We start from the raw sequence: 23,411 nt of genomic DNA, 5'->3' as shown, positions 1-23,411 counted from the left end.
TTGCACATACATACATCCATATATGCCGATGTATAGACACCATGTGTATAATTCCATAATTTATTCTTATTTTGTGGCTGAAGCAATGGCGAAGTATTCCCTGTTGTCAGGCACATCAAGTGTCATGTGCCTTCACAGCTTGTTTGTGATTTCGATATTTTATTTACATCAGCTATCGTGTTATGTTGTTGAAACACATTTGTTAGTTAAAGTGTTATGATACAATTCCAATAAATACTAAAAGTCACAAGTGACAAGTTTCCGCATGTTTGAGACCGCCTACGTGGTCATGCGTCTTCCTGAAAAAAGGATGATCGGGGTTTTGATCCCCTGCCATCATGCCAAAATAGGATTAAAGGTGGTACTTGTTCTAAAGGGTTTGGGGGGTTGATGCGTTCAGCACATGTTGCTCATGATGTTTTAGTGATCATTTTCTCTCGAAACAGGTTTTTCTCAGAAACTTACTGTGTGAATAGGATTAAACTGTTCAAGCTGTTCATGCTTGCGTGATCATCTCCCCTCTATACAGGTTCTTCTTGGAATCTACTGTATGGATGGAATGACGTCACGGCACATATAAAACCGCTTAGGATTGTTGGTGACGTGTCAAAACCACAGGCAGACCGTTGGTGGTGAACTACAAAATGAACGCTCTCTCAGTTTACAGTGTGATGTTCATCATTGGTAAGAAATCAATATATATATTTGTATCGAATATTTTTAGATTTTTGAAAAATTGTACGTAGTTTTTTATTTGTGGTCGACATGCACGCTGAAAAAGGCAGACGTTTTTATCGTATTAAGTATGTATCTGTCCCATCTCGTAAGACATTTGCTTCTGTCTGGAGACAATGTCAGTTTGCGAGATGTTTTTATCTTCCTGTCGAAACTTTTATATTTATTCAGTTATGTTTGTGAAAACAAGACATTAGATATGAATTCTGCAATCGTTTTACGTGTCCAGTATTTGAAACAGAAATGTGCAGATTTCTTACTATAACAAAACCTAAGTATGCCTATGCTTACCTATTCACGATAAACAGAGTATAAGTATATTACGAACTTTTTCCAAAGTGTCACATTGATAATGATTAAATTCAAATTCCGCCCTAAATTGTATGGCCCTTTATGCTTTCTGCTACATCTCTAATTTGTTACAAATGAATACTGTGTCATTCATGAATCAATTTGCAACATATGTACACCGCTCACCGCTTTGGCTGTTCTTATTGATTACGCATGCGCAAGCGGCAATCCATTTTCATGCATTTTAAATGTAATACATTTAATGTAAATAATTGAATATAAAAAGAAACATTCAATTTCGAAATATAAATATAAACAGGTAGACTATAGGTGTACAAAGAATTTGGACAATATGCTCCTCGTTAAAGGTTAAGTGCGCATGCAAATAAAAACGCAATTGAAAGAGAAAATGCATTGCAGGTAATCTTGTTTGTTCAAGCACATAAGCATTACTGTCATAGGCCATACTTACCAGTTGTCACTTTAAACTCAATTGGACCGACGAAGTTTGCCTACGTAGTGCCAGTGACACAAGCACCGATGTTGTTGTGCTACGTGCGTGAAAGTAATTTTAAGCTCTGACGTGACAAATATAATTGATATTATACTTATCAACTGCTATATTGCTAAGTTTTATTTGAGTTCTTAATAAACTAATCAAAATATTTTTATCCAAATTTTACATTATATGCATGCAAGATTTCTCCGATATTTCCTGGGGTTCTTCATTCTGGACAGCTCTCTTAGTGTTCCACTTTATGTATATAGAGAATCTCACCTGAGTGTCTTTTGATATCAAATATTTCAAAACGCGTTGATAAAATTGGAACAATTCCGAGGCTATATCGATTGTCGAAATTGGGATAAGATGACATGCATCTGCTAAGTCAGATAGCCTGGCCATCCGATCCCGTTATAAAGCTTGGTTGTTGGGAATCTACACTCTTACCTGGAATCCTCACGGATCGATATCGATATAGCGCATCTGAGTTGAGTCATAAAAGAATAATTTTTCTCAAACTCAACTTTTCAATTTCCCTGCAAAGACATCGACGGTGTGATGCTGACGTATTGATCACTACCTAGAATTTGCACAATACGTGGAAAGGCTAAACAGCTTTTGCTAGTTGTCGTTGTCAGTGTGGAGTTGTGTTGCTAAGGCGTACACAATAAACTAACGGGCAAAAAGAAGTGCCACCAAACACATTTCTGTTCGAAAACAAAACACACGCAAAGTTTAGTAACAGTTGATGTTTTACTATAAAAATCAATTATTCAAAAACGGTATTTGAAAATAATTTGATAAAAAAACATGTACAGGTTGGGTAGACACATTTATCATGCTGGGTGCACTGTCCAGTATTAGATCACACCCGCAGAATCGACGTCTATCTCTTTTAAAGTCCCGTGCTACACACATGGCTCAGTATCGGATGTGACATCTCCAGCAACCAAGCAGACCCAAACACGACGTCGAACTGAGTACACGAGTCTCCTGACATCCTGATTAGGGATCCTACGCCATTCCTCCTGCAGGGCAATTGCCAAGGCATCCTCATCAATGGCAGCAGTGGACGTTTCCGACTCCTGCGTCCAAGTTGGTTCCAGATGTGCTCTATGGGCGACAGGTCCGGTGGTCTGGATGGCCACTGTAATACGGTCACGTTGTTGGCGTTCAGAAAGTCGTTTGTGACTCGACATGTGTGAGAGGTGGCGCTGTCCTGCTTTAACAGCGTCCGTGGGTGTCGTTGCAGGAAAGACAGTACCACAGGCCGCAACACATCATCAATGTAACGACGTGCAGTGGGATTTCCTTCGATGATGGCCAGATCTGTCTTCTGGTCCCCGTAGATACCACCCCAGACCATGACACTACCACCTCCATAAGGCTCAACTTCTTGGACGCAACAACGTGCGTCCACGTGCACCACGTCGTCGGTAGATTCACACTCGCCTATCAGACTTGACGAGCTGGCACCAACTCTCGTCGCTGAAGACCACTCTTCGACAATTTCTCTGCTGCCACTTCCGCTCCCATTTGCAACATGGCTCTCTCCCTCTACTCTGCTGTTAGTCGAGGCATGTTCGTTGTTTTAAAAGGTTTCATGTGATGAGAGAGTACAATCCTGCACATGTTTTATAGCAGAATTTCATACTGGGAACTGTGCGCATGCACACTTGCATTTTTTAGTGGTTAAATTCACTTTTCTCGCACATCACGTGAACACGTGCACATGTTCACACGGAATAGGTAAGTTGCATTCCTGCTTTGTTTTCCCAACTGTTTTCATGCTGTTTGGCAAATTTGTTGAAAACTGACGACCATTGTTTATTTGGGGGCGTTTCGTTGGCCCATAGTTTATCTGATCGTGGGTTCGATTCTCGGTTCGCCCTGATTATGTATTTCCGTTTGTCAGCACCTTACTCGTGCTCGTGGGTTTCATCAAAGTTGCAAAGATGTAAAAAATCTGCAGAAAAATCCAGGTAGAATTCAGTTGTACAGTATGTGCGAGAGAGGAATTTAGTTGTACAGTTAGTGCGAGAGAGGAATTTATTTGTACAGTTAGTGCCGGAGAGGAATTTAGTTGTACAGCTAGAGTGTGAGAGGGAATTTAGTTGGACAGCCAAGGGCGAGAGAGGGAATTTAGTTGTACAGCTGCGACGAGAGAGAGAATTAAGTTGAACATTTAGTGCAAGAAAGAGAATTTAGTTGTACAGTTACTGGAAAAGAGGGAATGTATAGGGCGAGAGAGGGAATCTGGTTGTACAGTTTGTGCGATAGAGGGAATTTAGTTTTACAGTTAGTGAGAGAGAGGGAATTGAGTTTTGCAGAGAGGGAATTTAGTTGTACAGTTACTGGAAAAGAAGGAATCTATAGGGCGAGAAAGGGAAAGTGGTTGTACAGTTAGTGCAAGAGAGGGAATTCAATTGCACAGTTTGTGCGAGAGAGGGAATTTATTTAACAGTTAGTGAGAGAGAGGGAAATGAGTTTTGCAGAGAGGGAATTTAGTTGTACAGTTACTGGAAAAGAGGGAATCTATAGGGCGAGAAAGGGAAAGTGGTTGTACAGTTAGTGCAAGAGAGGGAATTCAATTGCACAGTTTGTGCGAGAGAGGGAATTTATTTAACAGTTAGTGAGAGAGAGGGAATTGAGTTTTGCAGAGAGGGAATTTAGTTGTACAGTTACTGGAAAAGAGGGAATCTATAGGGCGAGAAAGGGAAAGTGGTTGTACAGTTAGTGCAAGAGAGGGAATTCAATTGCACAGTTTGTGCGAGAGAGGGAATTTATTTAACAGTTAGTGAGAGAGAGGGAAATGAGTTTTGCAGAGAGGGAATTTAGTTGTACAGTTACTGGAAAAGAGGGAATCTATAGGGCGAGAAAGGGAAAGTGGTTGTACAGTTAGTGCAAGAGAGGGAATTCAATTGCACAGTTTGTGCGAGAGAGGGAATTTATTTAACAGTTAGTGAGAGAGAGGGAATTGAGTTTTGCAGAGAGGGAATTTAGTTGTACAGTTACTGGAAAAGAGGGAATGTATAGGGCAAGAGAGGGAATGTGATTGTACAGTTAGTGCGAGAGAAGGAATTTAGTTGTATAGTTAAAGAAGAGAGGGAATTACGTACACTTAGTGCAATAAAGTGAATTTAGTTTTACAGTTACTGGAAAAGAGGGAATGTATAGTGCGAGAGAGGGAATGTGGTTGTACAGTTTGTGCGAGAGAAGGAATTTAGTTTTACAGTTAGTGAGAGAGAGGGAATTTAGTTTTGCAGAGAGGGAATTTAGTTGTACAGTTACTGGAAAAGAGGGAATCTATTGGGCGAGAGAGGGAATGTGGTTGTACAGTTTGTGCGAAAGAGGTAATTTAGTTTTACGGTAAGTGTGAGAGAGGGTATTTTAGTTGTACAGTTAGTGCGAGAGAAGGAATTCAGTCGTACAGTTTGTGAGAAAGGGGAAATTCAGCTGTGCAGTTTGTGCCAATGAGGAATTGAAGTTGAAGAGTTAGTGCGAGAGAGGGAATTCAATTGTACAGTTAGTGCGAGAGAAGGATTTTAGTTGTACAGTTAGTGCGAGAGAAAGAATTAAGTTTGCAGTTAGTGCGAGAGAGGAAAATTAGTTGTACAGTTAGTGCGAGAGATGGCATTTAGTTGTACATTTAGTGGAAGAAAGGGAATTTAGTTGTACAGTTTGTGAGAGAGGGGGAGTTCAGCTGTGCAGTTTGTGCCAATGAGGAATTGAAGTTGAAGAGTTATTACGGGAGAGGGAATTCAGTTGTACAGTTATTGCGAGAGAAGGATTTTAGTTGCACAGATAGTGCGAGAGATGGAATGAAGTTTGCAGTTAGTGCGAGAGAGGAAGTTTTGTTATATATTTAGTGCAAGAGAGGGAATTTAGTTGTACAGTTAGTGCAAAAGAGGGAATTAAATTGTATAGATAGTGCGAGAGAGGGAATTTAGTTTTCAGTTAGTGCGAGAGAGGGAATTAAGCTGTACAGTTTGTTCTAATGAGGAACTTTAGTTGTACAGTTAGTGCGAGAGAGGGAATTAAGTTGTACATTTAGTGCAAGAAAGAGAATTAAGTTGTAGAGTTACTGGAAAAGAGGGAATGTATAGTGCTAGAGAGGGAATGTGGTTGTACAGTTTGTGCCAGAGAGGGAATTTAGTTTACAGTTAGTGCGAAAGAGGGAATTTAGTTTACAGTTAGTGCGAGAGTGGGAATTTAGTTTACAGTTAGAGCGAGAGAGGGAATTAAGTTGTTCAGTTAGTGAGAGAGAGGGAATTAGGTTTTACAGTTTGTGTGAGAGAGGGACTGTGGTTGTACAGTTTGTGATAGTAAGGGGTTTTAGTCGTACAGTTAGTGCGAGAGAGGGAATTTAGTTGTACAGTTAGTGCGAGAGAAGGATTTTTGTTGTACAGTTAGTGCGAGAGAGTGAATTAAGTTTGCAGTTAGTGCGAGAGAGGAAGTTTAGTTGTACAGTTAGTGCGAGAGACGGAATTTAGTTGTACAGTTAGTGCAAGAGAGGGAATTTAGTTCTACAGTTAGTGCGAGAGAGGGAAATTAGTTTTCAGTTAGTGCAAGAGAGGGAATTAAGTTGTACAGTTAGTGCTAATGAGGAAATTTAGTGGTACAGTTAGTGCGAGAGAGTGAATTTAGTTGTACAGTTACTGGAAAAGAGGGAATCTATAGGGCGAGAGAGGGAATGTGGTTGTACAGTCTGGGCGAAAGAGGGAATTTAGTTTTACAGTTAGTGCGAGAGAGGGAATTAAGTTGTAGATTTAGTGCAAGAAAGTGAATTTAATTGTACAGTTACTTGAAAAGAGGTAATCTATAGTGGTTGTACAGTTTGGGCGAAAGAGGGAATTTAGTTTTACAGTTGGAGTGAGAAAGGGATTTCAGTTGTATAGTTACAGGAGAAGAGGGAATCTATAGGGCGAGAGAGGGAATGTGGTTTTACAGTTTGTGCGAAAGAGGGAATTTAGTTTTACAGTCATAAATAGTGCAAGAGAGGAAATCCAATTGTACAGTTTGTGCTAATGAGGAATTTTAGTTGTACAGTTAGTGCGAGAGAGGGAATTGAGTTGTACAGTTACTGGAAAAGAGGGAATCTATAGTGCAAGAGATGGAATGTGGTTGTACAGTTTGTGCGAAAGAGGGCATTTAGTTTTACAGTTAGTGCGAGAGAGGGAACTTTGTTGCACAGTTAGTGCAAGAAAGGGAATTCAGTTATACAGTTTGTGCTAATGAGGAATTTTAGCTGTACAGTTAGTGCGAGAGAGGGAATTTCGTTTTCAGTTAGTACGAGACAGGGAATTTAGTTTACAGTTAGTGCGAGAGAGGGAATTAAGTTGTACAGTTAGTGAGATAGAGGGAATTAGATTGTACAGTTTGTGTGAGAGAGGCAATTCAGTTGTGCAGTTAGTGTGAGATAAGGAATTCAGTTGTACAGTTTGTGCGAGAGATGAAATTTAGTTGCACAGTTAGTACGAAAGACGGGATTTAGTTGTACAGTTAGTGTTAGAGAGGGAATTTAGTTTTCAGTTAGTGCAAGAGAGGTAATTAAGTTGTACATTTTGTGCTAATGAGGAACTTTATTTGTACAGTTACTGCGAGAGAGGAAATTTAGTTGTACTTTTAGAGCTAGAAAGGGAATTTAGTTGTACAGTTACTGGAAAAGAGGGAGTCTATAAGGCGAGAGAGGGAATGTGGTTGTACAGTTTGTGCGAAAGAGGTAATTTAGTTTTACAGTTAGTGCGAGAGACGGAATTTAGTTGTACAGTTAGTGCAAGAGAGGGAATTTAGTTCTACAGTTAGTGCAAGAAAGGGAAATTAGTTGTACAGTTACTGGAAATGAGGGAATCTATAGGGCGAGAGAGGGAATTTAGTTCTACAGTTTGTGCGAAAGAGGTAATTTAGTTTTACAGTTAGTGCAAGAGAGGGCATTAAGTTGTACAGTTAGTGCTAATGAGGAAATTTAGTGGTACAGTTAGTGCGAGAGAGTGAATTTAGTTGTACAGTTACTGGAAATGAGGGAATCTATAGGGCGAGAGAGGGAATGTGGTTGTACAGTTTGTGCGAAAGAGGGAATTTAGTTTTACACTTAGTGAGAGAGAGGGAATTTAGTTTTGCAGAGAGGGAACTTAGTTGTACAGTTACTGGAAAAGAGGGAATGTATAGGGCGAGAGACGGAATGTGGTTGTACAGTTAGTGCCAGAGAGGGAATTTAGTTTACAGTTAGTGCGAAAGAGGGAATTTAGTTTACAGTTAGTGCGAAAGAGGGAATTTAGTTTACAGTTAGTGCGAGAGTGGGAATTTAGTTTACAGTTAGAGCGAGAGAGGGAATTAAGTTGTTCAGTTAGTGAGAGAGAGGGAATTAGGTTTTACAGTTAGTGTGAGAGAGGGACTGTGGTTGTACAGTTTGTGATAGTGAGGGGTTTTAGTCGTACAGTTAGTGCGAGAGAGGTAATTTAGTTTTACAGTTAGTGCGAGAGACGGAATTTAGTTGTACAGTTAGTGCAAGAGAGGGAATTTAGTTCTACAGTTAGTGCAAGAGAGGGAAATTAGTTGTACAGTTACTGGAAAAGAGGGAATCTATAGGGCGAGAGAGGGAATGTGGTTGTACAGTTTGTGCGAAAGAGGTAATTTAGTTTTACAGTTAGTGCAAGAGAGGGAATTAAGTTGTACAGTTAGTGCTAATGAGGAAATTTAGTGGTACAGTTAGTGCGAGAGAGTGAATTTAGTTGTACAGTTACTGGAAAAGAGGGAATCTATAGGGCGAGAGAGGGAATGTGGTTGTACAGTCTGGGCGAAAGAGGGAATTTAGTTTTACAGTTAGTGCGAGAGAGGGAATTATGTTATAGATTTAGTGCAAGAAAGTGAATTTAATTGTACAGTTACTTGAAAAGAGGTAATCTATAGTGCTAGAGAGGGAATGTCGTTGTACAGTTTGGGCGAAAGAGGGAATTTAGTTTTACAGTTAGTGCGAGAGAGGGAATTTAGTTGCACAGTTGGAGCGAGAAAGGGAATTCAGTTGTATAGTTACTGGAAAAGAGGGAATCTATAGGGCGAGAGAGGGAATGTGGTTTTACGGTTTGTGCGAAAGAGGGAATTTAGTTTTACAGTCATAAATAGTGCAAGAGAGGGAATCCAATTATACAGTTTGTGCTAATGAGGAATTTTAGTTGTACAGTTAGTGCGAGAGAGGGAATTGAGTTGTACAGTTACTGGAAAAGAGGGAATCTATAGTGCAAGAGATGGAATGTGGTTGTACAGTTTGTGCGAAAGAGGGCATTTAGTTTTACAGTTAGTGCGAGAGAGGGAACTTTGTTGCACAGTTAGTGCAAGAAAGGGAATTCAGTTATACAGTTTGTGCTAATGAGGAATTTTAGCTGTACAGTTAGTGCGAGAGAGGGAATTTCGTTTTCAGTTAGTACGAGACAGGGAATTTAGTTTACAGTTAGTGCGAGAGAGGGAATTAAGTTGTACAGTTAGTGAGATAGAGGGAATTAGATTGTACAGTTTGTGTGAGAGAGGCAATTCAGTTGTGCAGTTAGTGTGAGATAAGGAATTCAGTTGTACAGTTTGTGCGAGAGATGAAGTTTAGTTGCACAGTTAGTGCGAGAGAGGGAATTTAGTTGTTCAGTAAGTACGAGAGACGGTATTTAGTTGTACAGTTAGTGTTAGAGAGGGAATTTAGTTTTCAGTTAGTGCAAGAGAGGGAATTAAGTTGTACATTTTGTGCTAATGAGGAGCTTTATTTGTACAGTTACTGCGAGAGAGGAAATTTAGTTGTACTTTTAGTGCTAGAAAGGGAATTTAGTTGTACAGTTACTGGAAAAGAGGGAATCTATAAGGCGAGAGAGGGAATGTGGTTGTACAGTTTGTGCGAAAGAGGTAATTTAGTTTTACAGTTAGTGAGAGAGTGGGAATGTAAGTGTACAGTTAGTGCAAGAGGGGAATTAAGTTGTACAGTTTGTGAGATAGGGGGAATTTAGTTGTGCAGTGTGTGCTAATGAGGAACTTTAGTTGAACAGTTAGTGCGAGAGAGGGAATTCAATTGTAAAGTTAGTGCGAGAGAAGGAATTTAGTTGTACAGTTAGTGCAAGAGAAGGAATTAAGTTTGCAGTTAGTGTGAGAGAGGAAGTTTAGTTGTACAGTTAGTGCGAGAGACGGAATTTAGTTTAACCGTTAGTGCGAGAGAAGGAAATCAGTTGTACAGTTACTGGAAAAGAGGGAATCTATAGGGCGAGAGAGGGAATGTGGTTGTACAGTTTGTGCGAAAGAGGGAATTTTGTTGTACAGTAAGTGCGAGAGAGGGAATTACGTTTTACAGTTTGTGAGAGAGAGGGAATTTCTTTGTACGGTTTGTGCTAATAAGGAATTTTAGTAGGAGTTAGTGCGAGAGCGGGAATTTAGTTGTACAGTTTGTGAGAAAAAGGGAATTTAGTTGTACAGTTACTGGAAAAGAGGGAATCTATTGGGCGAGAGAGGGTATGTGGTTTTACAGTTTGTGTGAAAGAGGGAATTTAGTTTTACAGTAAGTGTGAGATAGGGACTTTTAGTTTTACAGTAAGTGTGAGAGAGGGAATTTAGTTGTACAGTTAGTGTAGAAAGGGAATTTAGTTGTACAGTTATTGCAACAGAGGGAATTCAGTTGTACAGTTAGAGCCAGAGAGGGAATTAAGTTGTACAATTAGTGAGAGAAAGGGAATTTAGTTTACAGTTAGTGCGACAGAGGGAATTAAGTTGTACGGTTAGTGCGAGAGAGAGAATTAAGTTTACAGTTAGTGCGAGAGTTGAAGTTTACTTGTACAGTTAGTGCGAGAGACGGAATTTAGTTGTACAGTTAGTGTGAGAGAGGGAATTTAGTTTTCAGTTAGTGCGAGAGAGGGAATTTAGTTTACAGTTAGTGCGAAAGAGGGAATTAAGTTGTACATTTTGTGCTAATGAGGCACTGCAGTTGTACAGTTAGTGCGAGAGAGGGAATTTAGTTGTACATTCAGTGCAAGAAAGGGAATTCAGTTGTACAGTTACTGGAAAAGAGGGAATGTACAGGGCGAGAGAGGGAATGTCATTGTACAGTTTGTGCGAGAGAATGAATTTAGTTGTACAGTTAATGCGATAGAGGGAATTGAGTTGTACAGTTAGTGTGAGAGTGGGAATTTAGTTGGTCATTTAGTGGAAGAAAGGGAATTCAGTTGTACAGTTTGTGCTAATGAGGAATTTTAGTTATACAGTTAGTGCGAGAGAGGGAATTTAGTTGTACAGTTTGAGCGAGAGGGGGGTTTAGTTGTACAGTGTTTGGCGTGATACTGTATAGGCATACACGGAAATCACTCACCGTCTTAACAAGTTTGCACAAAGGTGTAATTAATATTATTTAACTTTTTGAAATATTTTAACCACATGAGGACATGAAGTTCATATAACGAAGTGTACATGTAATTGTGCAAGCTAATTGAGTAACTGGTTAAAAACGTTCGCATTTCCGTCTTTCCTTCATCCTACAGAGCTATGGCCTCACGTCGCGATGTCACATTGCAGCGGTGTCACAGCTACAATGAACTACCATTGACATTTGTCTTGAGCAATATTCGACTCATCCTCTGTCATAGATAACACCGATATCTTTGACGATTTAATTTATTTATTTTAATTCTCGTCTGTACAGCTCCATTCTAGCAATAGACGCACTGAAAACATATCCAATGCACTTCCTAATTCACGGCTGATTCACCCTGAACTACTAGACTCGAGGTCAGCAGTCGCATTAATTTGGAGTCGCATTAATTTCAAGATTTACATTACTTACTGCGCATGGTTACTTTTCCAGATACATTCTCTCCCAGCATCGATAAATAGTATTGTTATAAGCCTAAAATGCCTCTCAAAAGCATTAGAAAATGATAACTAAATTGAAACAAATTAAACCGTTTATAGTTGCAATAATGAGTTGCATTAGATATACAAAGTCTGTGACAGAACTCTTAGTTCGAAAGACATTTTACATTTATCACAAGAGTATTCTGGACATTCCATATTTATCATTGGATTGGTTCCATGTTATCGTCGATTAGTTAATGAATCCAGCAGAGAGGTAAGATACTTTTCATCTGTAGCATCCGGAGTGAGCCACAAAATCAATAGAAAGATGATCAATCTGGCACGTAGGCTTCTGTATTTTTCCGATTACGACAAACATGAGTTCATGGTCAGATCTAACTTTTAACGAATCCAAATGAGGTATTGTGACATGTGACAAAGACAAGCTAGGCCCGAACACTGTAAAATTATACCTTCAACATTATAAGAGAGCGCGGTTTGCAGTCGATCGAGTCGAATCCCGATCGATTTAAGTTTTCCCATTTAGTGACGAGCCCGGTCTGATCCTGTCGTGATATTGATAGATGGACTGAGAGTAAGTAAAACTATGTGAGTATAAAGCTGGTGTTGCGTTTCCTTATTATGAGAGTATGAATGCTGATGGAGACAACTTGGAGTAAGCGTCGTTAGACCAATCACTCCTTGGAGCTGAGCCGATGTTGACAAGGCGAGTTGCACAGTCATGGCTTAACTGACCATGGTGACCAGGAACGGCAATACTTTCAGTAACTGTGTTTGTGTCGCAATTGACGCCCGAAAGCAGCTACGACAGGATGTGTTTTGATATTTGCGAGTTTTATTGTGTATTCGTGTTGTCATACAAGGTATCATGACGTCATAACATTCCAGAGTGACGCCATGTCTGTTTCAAGACTGAGAGATGTACGGAACATGGCTGATAACGTTTGTATCTCATAACGATAACAACTTAGGTTGAAACGAAGATTCCGTGCATGGAATACTCAATAACATCGCAAATCTCAAAAATATATTGACCTGTTGTCCTAAGACTGTGCGCACGATCTAAGATCCCAAAACGTGTTGTGCCTGACCTGTAATATGTGCCATATTTCCTCCATAGGGTCTGTCCTTGGCACATCTGATGTAGACACTGTCTGGATGAAGACCACCATTCAGGGCCACTTCTCCCAGTCACGGAACCACGGCACAGGCTCGACCTACAAAGAGGCGGCAAAGAATTTCATCTTGAAGGAGTTCGGTGACTACGGCCTGGAGACCCACACACATACTTTTGCCACAGGTGTCTCGACGGTAACGTCATCAACGTTTAACATTACCCAGCATTAGTATGCTTATGTCCACAGTTGGGATCCCGTTTTAGAATTGGTCCTCGGCAACCTGTGCTGGGTGTAAGAGGTGACTTGTCGGATCGGGTGTTCAGGTTCGGTCACTGGGTTGAAGGCGTGTCAACGTACCTCGACAGTGTGGATCGTTGCTCACAATATCAATCACGGGTTTGTATCGATTATTTACAGGCAACCTGTCATATAGCTGGAATACTGCTGAGTGTGGGATTACACAAGAAGCACACACACGCACGCATACAAATTTTTATTTTAATTTTCAAAAATCATAGATTGCATGTACATATGCAACCAAACGTACACTTTCAAAAAAGTCCATTGTGTTATGCTAAATAACGTTCTGCATTCTGCGCTCCTCAATAACTTTCCATGTTGCATTCCTGCGTATGTTCCATAATGCATTTCTAAATAACGTTCACTATTTCTCCCCTCACTACTATTCAATAATGCACCCCTCAATAACTTTCTTTATCATACACCTAGCAATGACACGAGGCATGTTGCATTTGCAATAGAGCCACCGTGGAGACGTTCCTATCACAGGGGTTGTAATAACCAGACACGTATTACATCCTCTGCCGGGCTGATATGGCTTGTCAATGCATTTTGAACGGGCGGACGATATGAGCCAGGGTGGTAAGAGTTACGTCCCTTAGTGGTCGTCTGCTCGTCTGCACAGCAAGCTTTCCCGAGCCAATGACTTCCAAAGAAGGTGAAACTGTTTGGAATTCACTTGCAAATAGATACATTTTACAATTTTATGTTATGGTATATGATAAAAAGGTTAGTATGTGGCAGTTTTCAAATCGGGGTGATATTCGGTATCGGGTTGACATGGGATGTGATATGAAAACTGCCATAGATTAACATCTAACTATTGCAGCCCTTAATGACGTCCTTTGTTACCGAAGTGGCACTGCATGTACGTCAATAGGTATCATAACACTTCTGTGGAATTTGTCTGGGTGCTACGCACACTTTGACCTTTCTGATACTACTTTTGATTGAGCAAGGGAGATACTTCTTTATTACAAATAATGGGACGTTTCGGTGTAATGTTTCGGTGAAATGTGAAGTAGGAAGGTTATATACATGTGGATAATTGATGCATATATGATACAGTCAATGTGTAAAATCATTCAAGTGGTAATGTGCCTAATTTTCACTGAGTCAATTTACGAAACGCCAACATATTTCAGTCACGATACAATTTAAATATTTTCCCGTCAGTGTAACTTAAAAGTATTGAGAATTTCATCATTAAAAACATCGATATACTTATTATGCTAGGACGAGTTGCTTTTATTCAAATTTCTTTAACTGATAGTTTCTCTATTTCAGGTCAAAGGCAACAACGTTATTGGCATTTCGAAAGGAAAGCTTTTCAAAACAGCCAATGACAGGATAGTTGGAGTCGCCGCTCATTACGACACTGCGACGGGTACTCCAGGTGAATTTGTGTTGCCAAACCCTCACTTGTGATATATTAAAAGGAAATACTTTAACATCATAACTTTATTCATGAATGAGTTAAAGTTTTTATACGCCTCAGTCAGAAATATGACAAATACATGTATGTATAAATGGTGTCTGTTAGCAAAGCCATTTTCCATTTGTTGTTTAACGCCGAAATATTCCAGCTTAACGCCCAACACAGCAATATTCCAGCTATATTGACGGCGGCCTGTAAATAATCGAGTCTAGGCAAAAACAATCAAGTGATTGACTTCATGAGCATCGATCCACACAATTGGGATACGATTCCATGCATCAACCAAGTCAGCGAGCCTGACCTCCTTTTACGACAAGCAAGGTTTGCTGAAGACCTATTCTAAACCGGGTCTTTACGGGACTACTACTACTACTACTACTACTACTACTACTACTACTACTACTACTACTACTACTACTAGTGCTGTTTATGATGTGCCTAAATTCTAACTAGTACTGCTGTTTAGCGGTGCTACATATTATTAGAGTGAGTGAGTATGATTTTACGCCGCGTTCAGCAATATTCCAGCAATATCACGGCGGGGACACCAGAAATTGGCTTCACACATTGTACCCATGTCGGGAATCGAACCCGGGACTTCGGCGTGACGGGAGAACGCTGTAACCACTAGGCTACCCCACCGCCCACATACCATTTGAAATCTGGTCATCAATGTATGAGTGTACACTCGAATTTCAATCTCATCTCCCTGGGCAGTAACTGCCCAATTTGCCTTCGAGGCGCTACCTGAAATGTTAACAGTCATTTGCCCATCTCATCGATCATCGACCTTGTATATTGGACAGTTATTATGTTCTCAACCAACGATATATGTACCTAATTCTATATTTAACTTTATCATAATTTCGCCTTTTAAACATGAGAAATATGTGTCAAATATGAAAGTTTACTTTATTTACCGGCCGCCTCCGTGGTCTAGCGGAGCGGAAGGTCCGAGATTCGATCCCCGGCCGCGTCATACCAAAAGACGTCAAAAGATGGTACTTGTTGTTACCCTGTCTGACGCTCGGCATTGAGGGGCTAAAACCAAGACTGGTCGTCTCGGAGTCAGTATACTGTGTCTGAGTGGGGGTATTCATGTTAAACTGCGGCATGGTAACTCGGTGTGCTAGCACTAAAAATCGGCATCAGTGCGGACTAATACAAGCTGACACACACACACACACACACACACACACACACACACACACACACACACACACACACACACACACACACACACACACACACACACACACACACACATACACACACTAATGTTGGACGCGACGTTAGACCACATTTCATCTCACCTCACCTGCATTCACCATTTTTTCAGGCGTGAATGCAAACGGAGGAGGGGTCGTGGCCATGTTGCAGGCGGCCAAACATCTCGCCAAGTTTACTCGAGACTACACCGTGGTGTTTGTTGCATTCGACTTCTTGGAGCCCGGATCAGGTTTGACTATTTTAAAGCAATGTTTTCCCCCAACAAACTAGAACCTGACATGAATTCAACGCATAACAACAATAACACCTCCAGGTGGTCACTCAAACAGGTTTTCCATCTATTTATTGATAATATTTCTGCCCGGAGCTGAATGTTTGAATATATTTGTAGAAATTTACAACAAGAAAAAAACGTATATTTTCTCCCTTAAAAATGACTTTGCATGTGAATTCCCTACCCACTAGAACAACAATGACACCTTCAGGTTCCCGTCAACTAAATGTAGCCAGCGATAATAGTAGCCACATTGGTACTTCATCACTACATTAGTCGCCCCCAAGCAATTGGATCATTGGAACCTTGTCTCTCTTGGATTGTGTACCAGCGCCGGTGCGTCCCTCAGTTCCTCCCTTTGACTTATGATCGCGGGTTTGAATGCCAGATTCCACCGGAGTATGATGCATAGGATAAAGCACGCTTCCGAGGTTTTGCTTGAAAATGTAAAACCGCTAGCCCGAGGCCTTTTCCCGAGATCAAGGTTTTACATTTTCAACCAAAACCGACAAGGCGTGTTTTATCCATTATGAACCGTTTAAATACCAGGAATATTAGAAAGCATAGGAAAACATCGAGGTACCTTAAAGTAAAACAAAACTGCGTGTCGCGGTCGAAGGAATTCGATCAAAGCGTTCTGGCGAAAAAACACGTGCAGCATGTACCAGCTGGAGTCATCACATGTAAAACTGAACAAATGTTGGAAAACTGAGTTACAGAACTTAACACGACAAGTGAGGTTACAGGTAAAGTGGTAACATGATATGCCGTGATATAATTGAAATACTGCTCAAAGCTGCGTTAAAAACATGATAAGGTTTTCTGTTTTGCATGCTTTGTCATTCTTTCGCCAATATGAACCGATGAATTACAGACTAAAAACATGAATCATAGATCGTTAAATATTCGGCGTAATAAACCATACCAGAAGTAAGATGTTCCCATTTACAATCCATGCATGGCTCACAGCATGACGGAATGAGGCAGCGCTGTAAGGTCTTTAAAATATGATGTCATTGTAGTGTAACCTTTTTGCGTGGCGTCATATTAATGTATAACGTAATTTATCAGTGGAATAGGGATTTGAATGAGAAATTAAGGGAATACGTAACTATGCCTGTTGGATAAATTTGTTCAACATTATTGACACCAACATAGAAAAACAACATTATGTAAAACTGTTAGCTTATTAAGTATTTGACCTATATGCCTCCAAACTGAGGCAGTTGGGTTTAACGCCGCTTTTAACAGTATTCCAGTTATATCACTACGTGTTAGCTTTATCAGGGAGTCCGAAGTGAAAAGGGTCTCAGACGTTTACCACTTTCGTGAAACGCACAAGCACAGGTATGGTGCTGACAAACCTAGAAACATAATCGGGGCGAACCTGGATTCGAACCCACAATCACAGGTTTTTGACATTCTCAAGGAACACAACTCTGCACAGCGAAGTGCGGCTTCTTAGACGACTGTGCGACGCTATAGTAAAGTATGGCGCGGCAGTTTACAGTGCTCATATATATCCTACTTATCCTAGAAAAAGTTCAATTCTTTTAAGAAGGTTTCATTGTACATCCATTCCCAGCCTGCACAAGTCTTGGATGTGGAAGTAGTGCGTTTATGACTGAATGGGTGAATTCATACTGGTCCACGACACCAACAGTAATCGGCGTCATTGTGATGGACAATATATTGAACTTCGATGACAGCGCGGAATCACAGAGTGTACCTACTGGATTTGACAAGGTAACGTTTTAGTTTTCCAAACTTTTCAGTTTGCAGTGACATAAATCATATCTAATTGACATCATTTAACAATGCGTTGCGTCATTTTCCACACCACTGAAGAATTGGATAGATTTTGTCGCTAGTAATTGAGATTGAACTTACAATTGTTTAGTCAATGCCGTTGATTGACATCGACTTGTGAAAACGTTTGAGTGTGAGTGAGTGAGTTCGATTCCAGGAATATCACGGCGGTGGGCACCAGATATGGGCTTCACACATTGTACCCATGTCGGGAATCGAACACATAAGTAAAATGTCAAAACTTGGACAATATGCCAGTGAGATCATGGCGGCGGACACCAGAAAAGGGCTTCACACATTTTTACCAATGTGGAGAATTGAGCTCGGGACTTTGGCGTGACGAGCGAAAGCTTTTATTTTTAACCACTGGGTTACCTCATCGTCCCTTTTCTAAGTATTAAAACAAAAGTATTTATTAAAGATCTAAACGATTTCGGAGTACTCATTTGCATACCCGAAAGTCCAAGTTAGTATTTAGGCTTGAAGATCCGTCTGACTCAATGTCTTGAACCCGGGTATGTAATGCTAGCACAATCAACCAAGTCATCGAGACGGATTATCCCATCACTTGACTCGCAGTCTGATGCTTGCCATTAAAAGGCGATTAATTGGATCTACACGACTGCTCGATAACTTAGTTAATAGCATGTTGTCACCTTGACACATGGATGGCTGTCATCGTATCTCAATTGTGTGGGTCGATGCTTATGATGTCAATCACTTGATTGACTGGTCCAGACTCGATTATTTACAGATCACCGTCATATAGCTGGAATATTGCTGACTGCGGCGTTTAACAACAAACAAACAAACAAAGAGTTGCTCGTGTATTTTTTCATTGGTTTATCTGGTCCACACTCGATTTTGTACATTCCACCTTGGTATAGCTGGGGGTTTCTGACTTCGGTGAAAAGACTCATGCATTTGTTGCAGCTGTTTCCCAGCGTTGTGAGCAGCATCGCCTCAAACAACAACAAAGGAGACTTCCTGACAGTCATCGGACGTCCTTTTGACTCAGGTGTTCTCAACTCTTTCATTCAATCCTACACCGCTCTGGGTCAGCCGGAGTTTGGCATGGAGAAGGTTTACATCTCCACCTTAACTGGGCCTTATGTTACTGCCGACGAAATCAGAACCTACAATGACCTTATGAGAAGTGACCACCTTACCCTCTGGTTGAATGGCATCCCGTGCATCTTCCTCACTGACACTGGTAAGAAGGGTTTGTTTGTAATGCCATCCAATCTCGTGCGTTATGCAACTATTCTAGTACGATAAATACTCTGGTAGATTCTACTTTTATATCTTCTTCGTTTGGAGATCATTGAGATGACACTTAAGTGTGCTTCTTCGTTTGGAGATCATTGAGATGACACTTAAGTGTGCTTCTCCGTTTGGAGATCATTGTGATGACACTTGAGTGTCATCTCAATGATCTCCAAACGGAGAAGCACTTCAATCAAACTATACTCACGATATTCAGAGACGTTGAGTGAGTGAGTTGGTTTAACGCCGCTTTCAACAGTATTCCAGTTATATCACGGCGTGTCAGCTTAATGTGGGCGGAAAGCCCGAAGTGATGCAGATCTCAGACGTTTACCACTTTGGTGAAACCCACGAGCACGGGTATGGTGCTGACAAACCTAGAAACATAATCGGGGCGAACCGGGATTCGAACCCGCAATAGGTTTCCGGCGTGCCCAAGGGGCCCAACTCTGCACAGCGAATCGCGGCGCCTCAGACGACTGGGCCACCCGTGCCCACGCATAGATGTTGAAACAAAATTGAAGCTTGATCGTTTATTTGTCATGATAATTCATGGCATTTGAGATATAATACACGGGTATTCGAGGATGACGCCTACATGACATTGGGAGTTAAATACCTACTGTTGCCACCATTCCGACCAGATCATAGAGGTATACATGGTATTGATTATGAAAGTATATTCGACGTAAATGCTTGTAAAATACTCGAACAGTCGTGAAGAAAGAGTCATCCACTACAAGGTGCATCCTAACGCGTGCAGTGGTCGCATTGTCGATGCATCGCTCACCACACTTACAACCCTGTGTAAAAATACTCATAGTCGGGGTGCAACCATTTCTAAGATGTTGCAAATGAGAAGGGAATTTAGGTCCACAGCAACCCATGCTTGTTGTTAGAGGAAACAAACGGGATCGGACGGTCAGGCTCGCTGACTTGGTTGATGCATGTCATCGTTCCTCAATTGCATTGATTGATGCTCACGATGTCCATCACTGGATTGTCTGGTCACTTGATTATTTAGTTGGTTGGCTGGTCTGTTGGTTTATTCCAGCTATATGACAGCGGTCTGTAAATAATCGAGTCTGGACCAGACAATCCAGTGATTAATATCATGAGCATCGATCCACGCAATTGGGATCGATGACATGCATCAACCAAGTCAGCGAGCCGGACCACCCGATCCCGTTAGTCGCCTTTTACGACAAGCATAGTCGCCTTTTACGGCAAGCATGGGTTGCTGAAGACCTATTCTACCCCGGATCTTCACGGGTCCTTGATTATTTAGAGACCGCCGTCATATAGCTGGACAATAGCTGAGTGCGGCGTAAGGCAACAAAGAAATAAACAAACAAATCAACCATTCTATTATCCGTGCAATTTGGACTCACACAATTTAACGTATTCTTGCAGCCAACTTTCGGGGTTACATGAAAACCTGCTACCATAAATCATGTGATGACATGAGTCAGGTCACGGACAAGAGGATCCAGTTCGTCGGGAAGACGACCCAGGCTGTCATTGACACTGTGGGCAAACTGGCGTCAGCATCAAGTGCAGGTAACTCTGCATGACGTACATTCCGAATGTTGTTCTCACTATGTGTCTAAATTGATTGGTGCAAGAATAGGGACCCTTCATTTTATATTTGTAATCCCTTTATCAGAATAAATAAAAACACTGACAGTCATGTCAGAACATTGATATAAATATAGTCCGTTCTTGTCATCGTCGGTCTGTTATTGTTTCCAGGAGTACACCGTCTAGATGTGTCTATGCTTGGAGTTCTCGTGGGGATAATCCTGTGGATCAACACTGCCTTTACTGTATAGACCCTCTGTAACCAGTTGCCCGCGCATTGCTGGCAGGACAGGCTGAAGTTTACACCAGTTCCCATTAAATGTTTTTGATCCGTTTCTCATCACCGACCAACTTTAATATACAAACTGGCCCTACTTTGTTGAACCTTCAAGCTAAATTCGGTTCTGATTCCGCAGTCTTGGACTTTTCGAATTTGCACATTTTTCAATACTCACATGACGAACAAAAATGGCGTTCGTGCTTTTTGCTATTAAAAGGTCATATTAACATATTCTGTACATATCTCTTGTTTAGTTTGTGCAATAGTAAATTATTATTACATAAATAGAACTTCCTACAAATTTAAAAAAGAGATGCTGAGAAACATGACCCTTTTTTCGTACGGCCTGATCTGAAAGCGTTGCTTCAAAGCCCAAAGTCTTCATCATCTTCAGGAAAGAATGGACAATCAAAGATTATATGTTTCTGTGTAGACAACAACATCGCCTGTTAAATAAATTCAACAAATATTACCATTTTTGCAAAAACGTGTATCGTAGACTTGTGTAGTTTATAAATATGTTGAATGTATTGTGAATAATGAAATTATGCTGTTTAGTATAATGAGTATTGTCAATGTAATTGTGGAGTAAAATTGTGACAAAGTGTTTTAATATAGTCCAGCTTTTACTATTTATGCTTTCATAACGCATATTAAGTTGTTGTCTGGAATTTCCAGATTAGAGGTGTTTGTGTTGTTCAGTGGATAGGTTTAGTGGTGAGCCTTAGTATTGGTAGTGTTATAAGGTTATAAGGTTATAATGCATCTCAAAAACATTGGAAAATGGTAACAAATGAAACCGTTATAGCTGCAATGAGGAGTTGCATTAGATATAGTTTGTGACAGAACTTTTAATTTGAATGGAATCAATATATAAAAGACATTTCACATTTATCACAAGTGTATTTTGGACATTTCATAATTATCATTGGATTGGTTCCAGGTTATCGTCCATTAGTTATGAAACAAATAGAGAGTTTCAAGGTATATTTCATTTGGATCTTCCGGATGCGAGTCACAAAATCAATAGAGAGCTAAGCAATCTGGCACGTAGGCTTCTGTATTTTTCCGATTACGACACACATGAGTTCAAGGTCAGATCTAACTTTTAACGAATCAAAATGAGGTATTGTGACATGTGACAAGGACAGGACAGGCCCGAACACTATAAAATGATACCTTCAACATTAGGAGAGGAGAGCGCGGTTTGCAATCGATCGAGTCGAATCCCGATCGTTCTAAAATTCCCCAGTTAGTGACGAGTCTGGCCGGTCTGATCCTGTCCTGTATTGATAGATGGACTGAGAGTAAGTAAAACTATGTGGATATAAAAAATGGTGTTGCGTTTCTTTATTATGTGAGTGTGAATGCTGATAGACACAACTTGGAGTAAGCGTCGTTTGACCAATCACTTCTTGACGGAGCTGAGCCGCGGCGGACAAGGCGAGTGGCAATGTCATGGCGTAATTGACCATAAGGACCAGGAACGGCAATACATTTGGTGACGGTATCAGGGTCGCACTGGACGCCCGAAAGCAGTTACGACAGTAGTGAAGTGTTATTAGTAAGAGTGGAGTATTTTAGTAGTCGTTTTATAGTAGCATTGGTAACAGTTCAGTATTAGCATTGTGATTAGTTTAGTATTTGTTTGGTATTAGTTTAATATTAGTAAGAAAAAAATAGGACTAGGCATTTAGAATTTAGTGGGAATTAAGTAATTGTTTTTGTTTTTGTTTATTTTCGCTTTGTAATAAATTGTTTTCTTTTAACTTTCTCTTGGGTTCTTAGATTTCATAAAATTCAAATATGTGTATCTATTCAGAATGTAACGGGAAAATGCTCAACGACAACAAAATATAATTGTATAAATGGCCTGACGGCCAACAATTTGTCTGTCTGTCTAAATATTTTTTTTCTACTGTTGAGTTGATACATTCTATTTACGCGTACATGTTGTTTTAAGGGAAGCGAAAGGCCCAACAAATTGCTATATACGCAGTTAACTTCCTTAGCCATGACTCGCCTGTCACAGGTTAAAATCTCAGATTGACCCTGACCTTGGATTGTGAGAACCATTTAGCTTATATAGTGTGTTTCACCAAAGTGGTAAGCATTGCTTTTGACTTGTCACACACATAAAGCTTACTCGCAGTGGTATATAACTGAACTCATGTGCAAAACGGCTTTAAACAAAAGTCCCACCCTCACTTCAGTGGCAGTAAAGTAGCTTCTGAAGGGGCTTTTTAATATACATTTCGACGTCACGTTCAATGCTACACGGTTTCCGTTGAAAGCGTTGTAAAATACATACAGTTGGGATTGATGCCTTTCTCATTTACCGTAAAACTGCAACGACCCAAGGCGCAGCAATTCTGGGGTCCTCTTGTATGTTCACCAACATGGAAGGTTTGTTTGTTTGTTGTTTAACGCCGCACACAGCTATAATCCATCTCTATGGTGGCGGTCTGTAAATAATCGAGTCTGAATTAGACAATCCAGTGATTGATATCGTGAGCATCGATCCAAACAATTTGGATGCGATGACATACATCAACCAAATCAGTGAGCCTGGCCATCCCATCCGTTTGCATGGGTTGCTGAAGGCCATCTCTACCTCGGATCATCACGAAAATCACGTGATATACTCGAAGTAACATTTAAGAGAAAGATTACACGTAGAAATACATTTGTCGTTTCCGTCGCATTGACGTCGTGCACTTGAAATCAGTGTATCATTGTCATTGTTTAAATCT

At 40.5% G+C, this 23,411-nt stretch overlaps 1 protein-coding gene across 1 annotated transcript; it reads left to right on the top strand.

Moving 5' to 3' along the window:
• The first annotated feature begins 618 nt into the window (after positions 1-618).
• On the top strand, positions 619-21,976 carry LOC139470134 (uncharacterized). Its single transcript, XM_071252433.1, has 8 exons — positions 619-684; positions 12,483-12,673; positions 14,068-14,176; positions 15,558-15,677; positions 17,308-17,468; positions 18,465-18,744; positions 20,211-20,357; positions 20,550-21,976. The coding sequence occupies exons 1-8, from the start codon at positions 645-647 to the stop codon at positions 20,627-20,629; spliced, it is 1,128 nt and encodes a 375-aa protein (XP_071108534.1). The 5' UTR covers positions 619-644; the 3' UTR covers positions 20,630-21,976.
• The last annotated feature ends 1,435 nt before the right edge of the window (positions 21,977-23,411 follow it).

Source organism: Haliotis cracherodii, unplaced genomic scaffold (genome assembly GCF_022045235.1).
Source record: "Haliotis cracherodii isolate W230 unplaced genomic scaffold, xgHalCrac1.p SCAF_20, whole genome shotgun sequence".
Classification (NCBI taxonomy): Eukaryota; Metazoa; Mollusca; class Gastropoda; order Lepetellida; family Haliotidae; genus Haliotis; species Haliotis cracherodii.
This window is presented reverse-complemented; position numbering and strand designations above follow the sequence as displayed.

Bases quoted from the DNA above. Each gene is read 5' to 3' on its own strand.
- LOC139470134 (XM_071252433.1), top strand. From the start codon at position 645: ATGAACGCTCTCTCAGTTTACAGTGTGATGTTCATCATTG. The intron at 685-12,482 runs GTAAGAAATCAA...TTTCCTCCATAG, and splicing joins CAGTGTGATGTTCATCATTG to GGTCTGTCCTTGGCACATCT. The intron at 12,674-14,067 runs GTAACGTCATCA...TCTCTATTTCAG, and splicing joins TTGCCACAGGTGTCTCGACG to GTCAAAGGCAACAACGTTAT.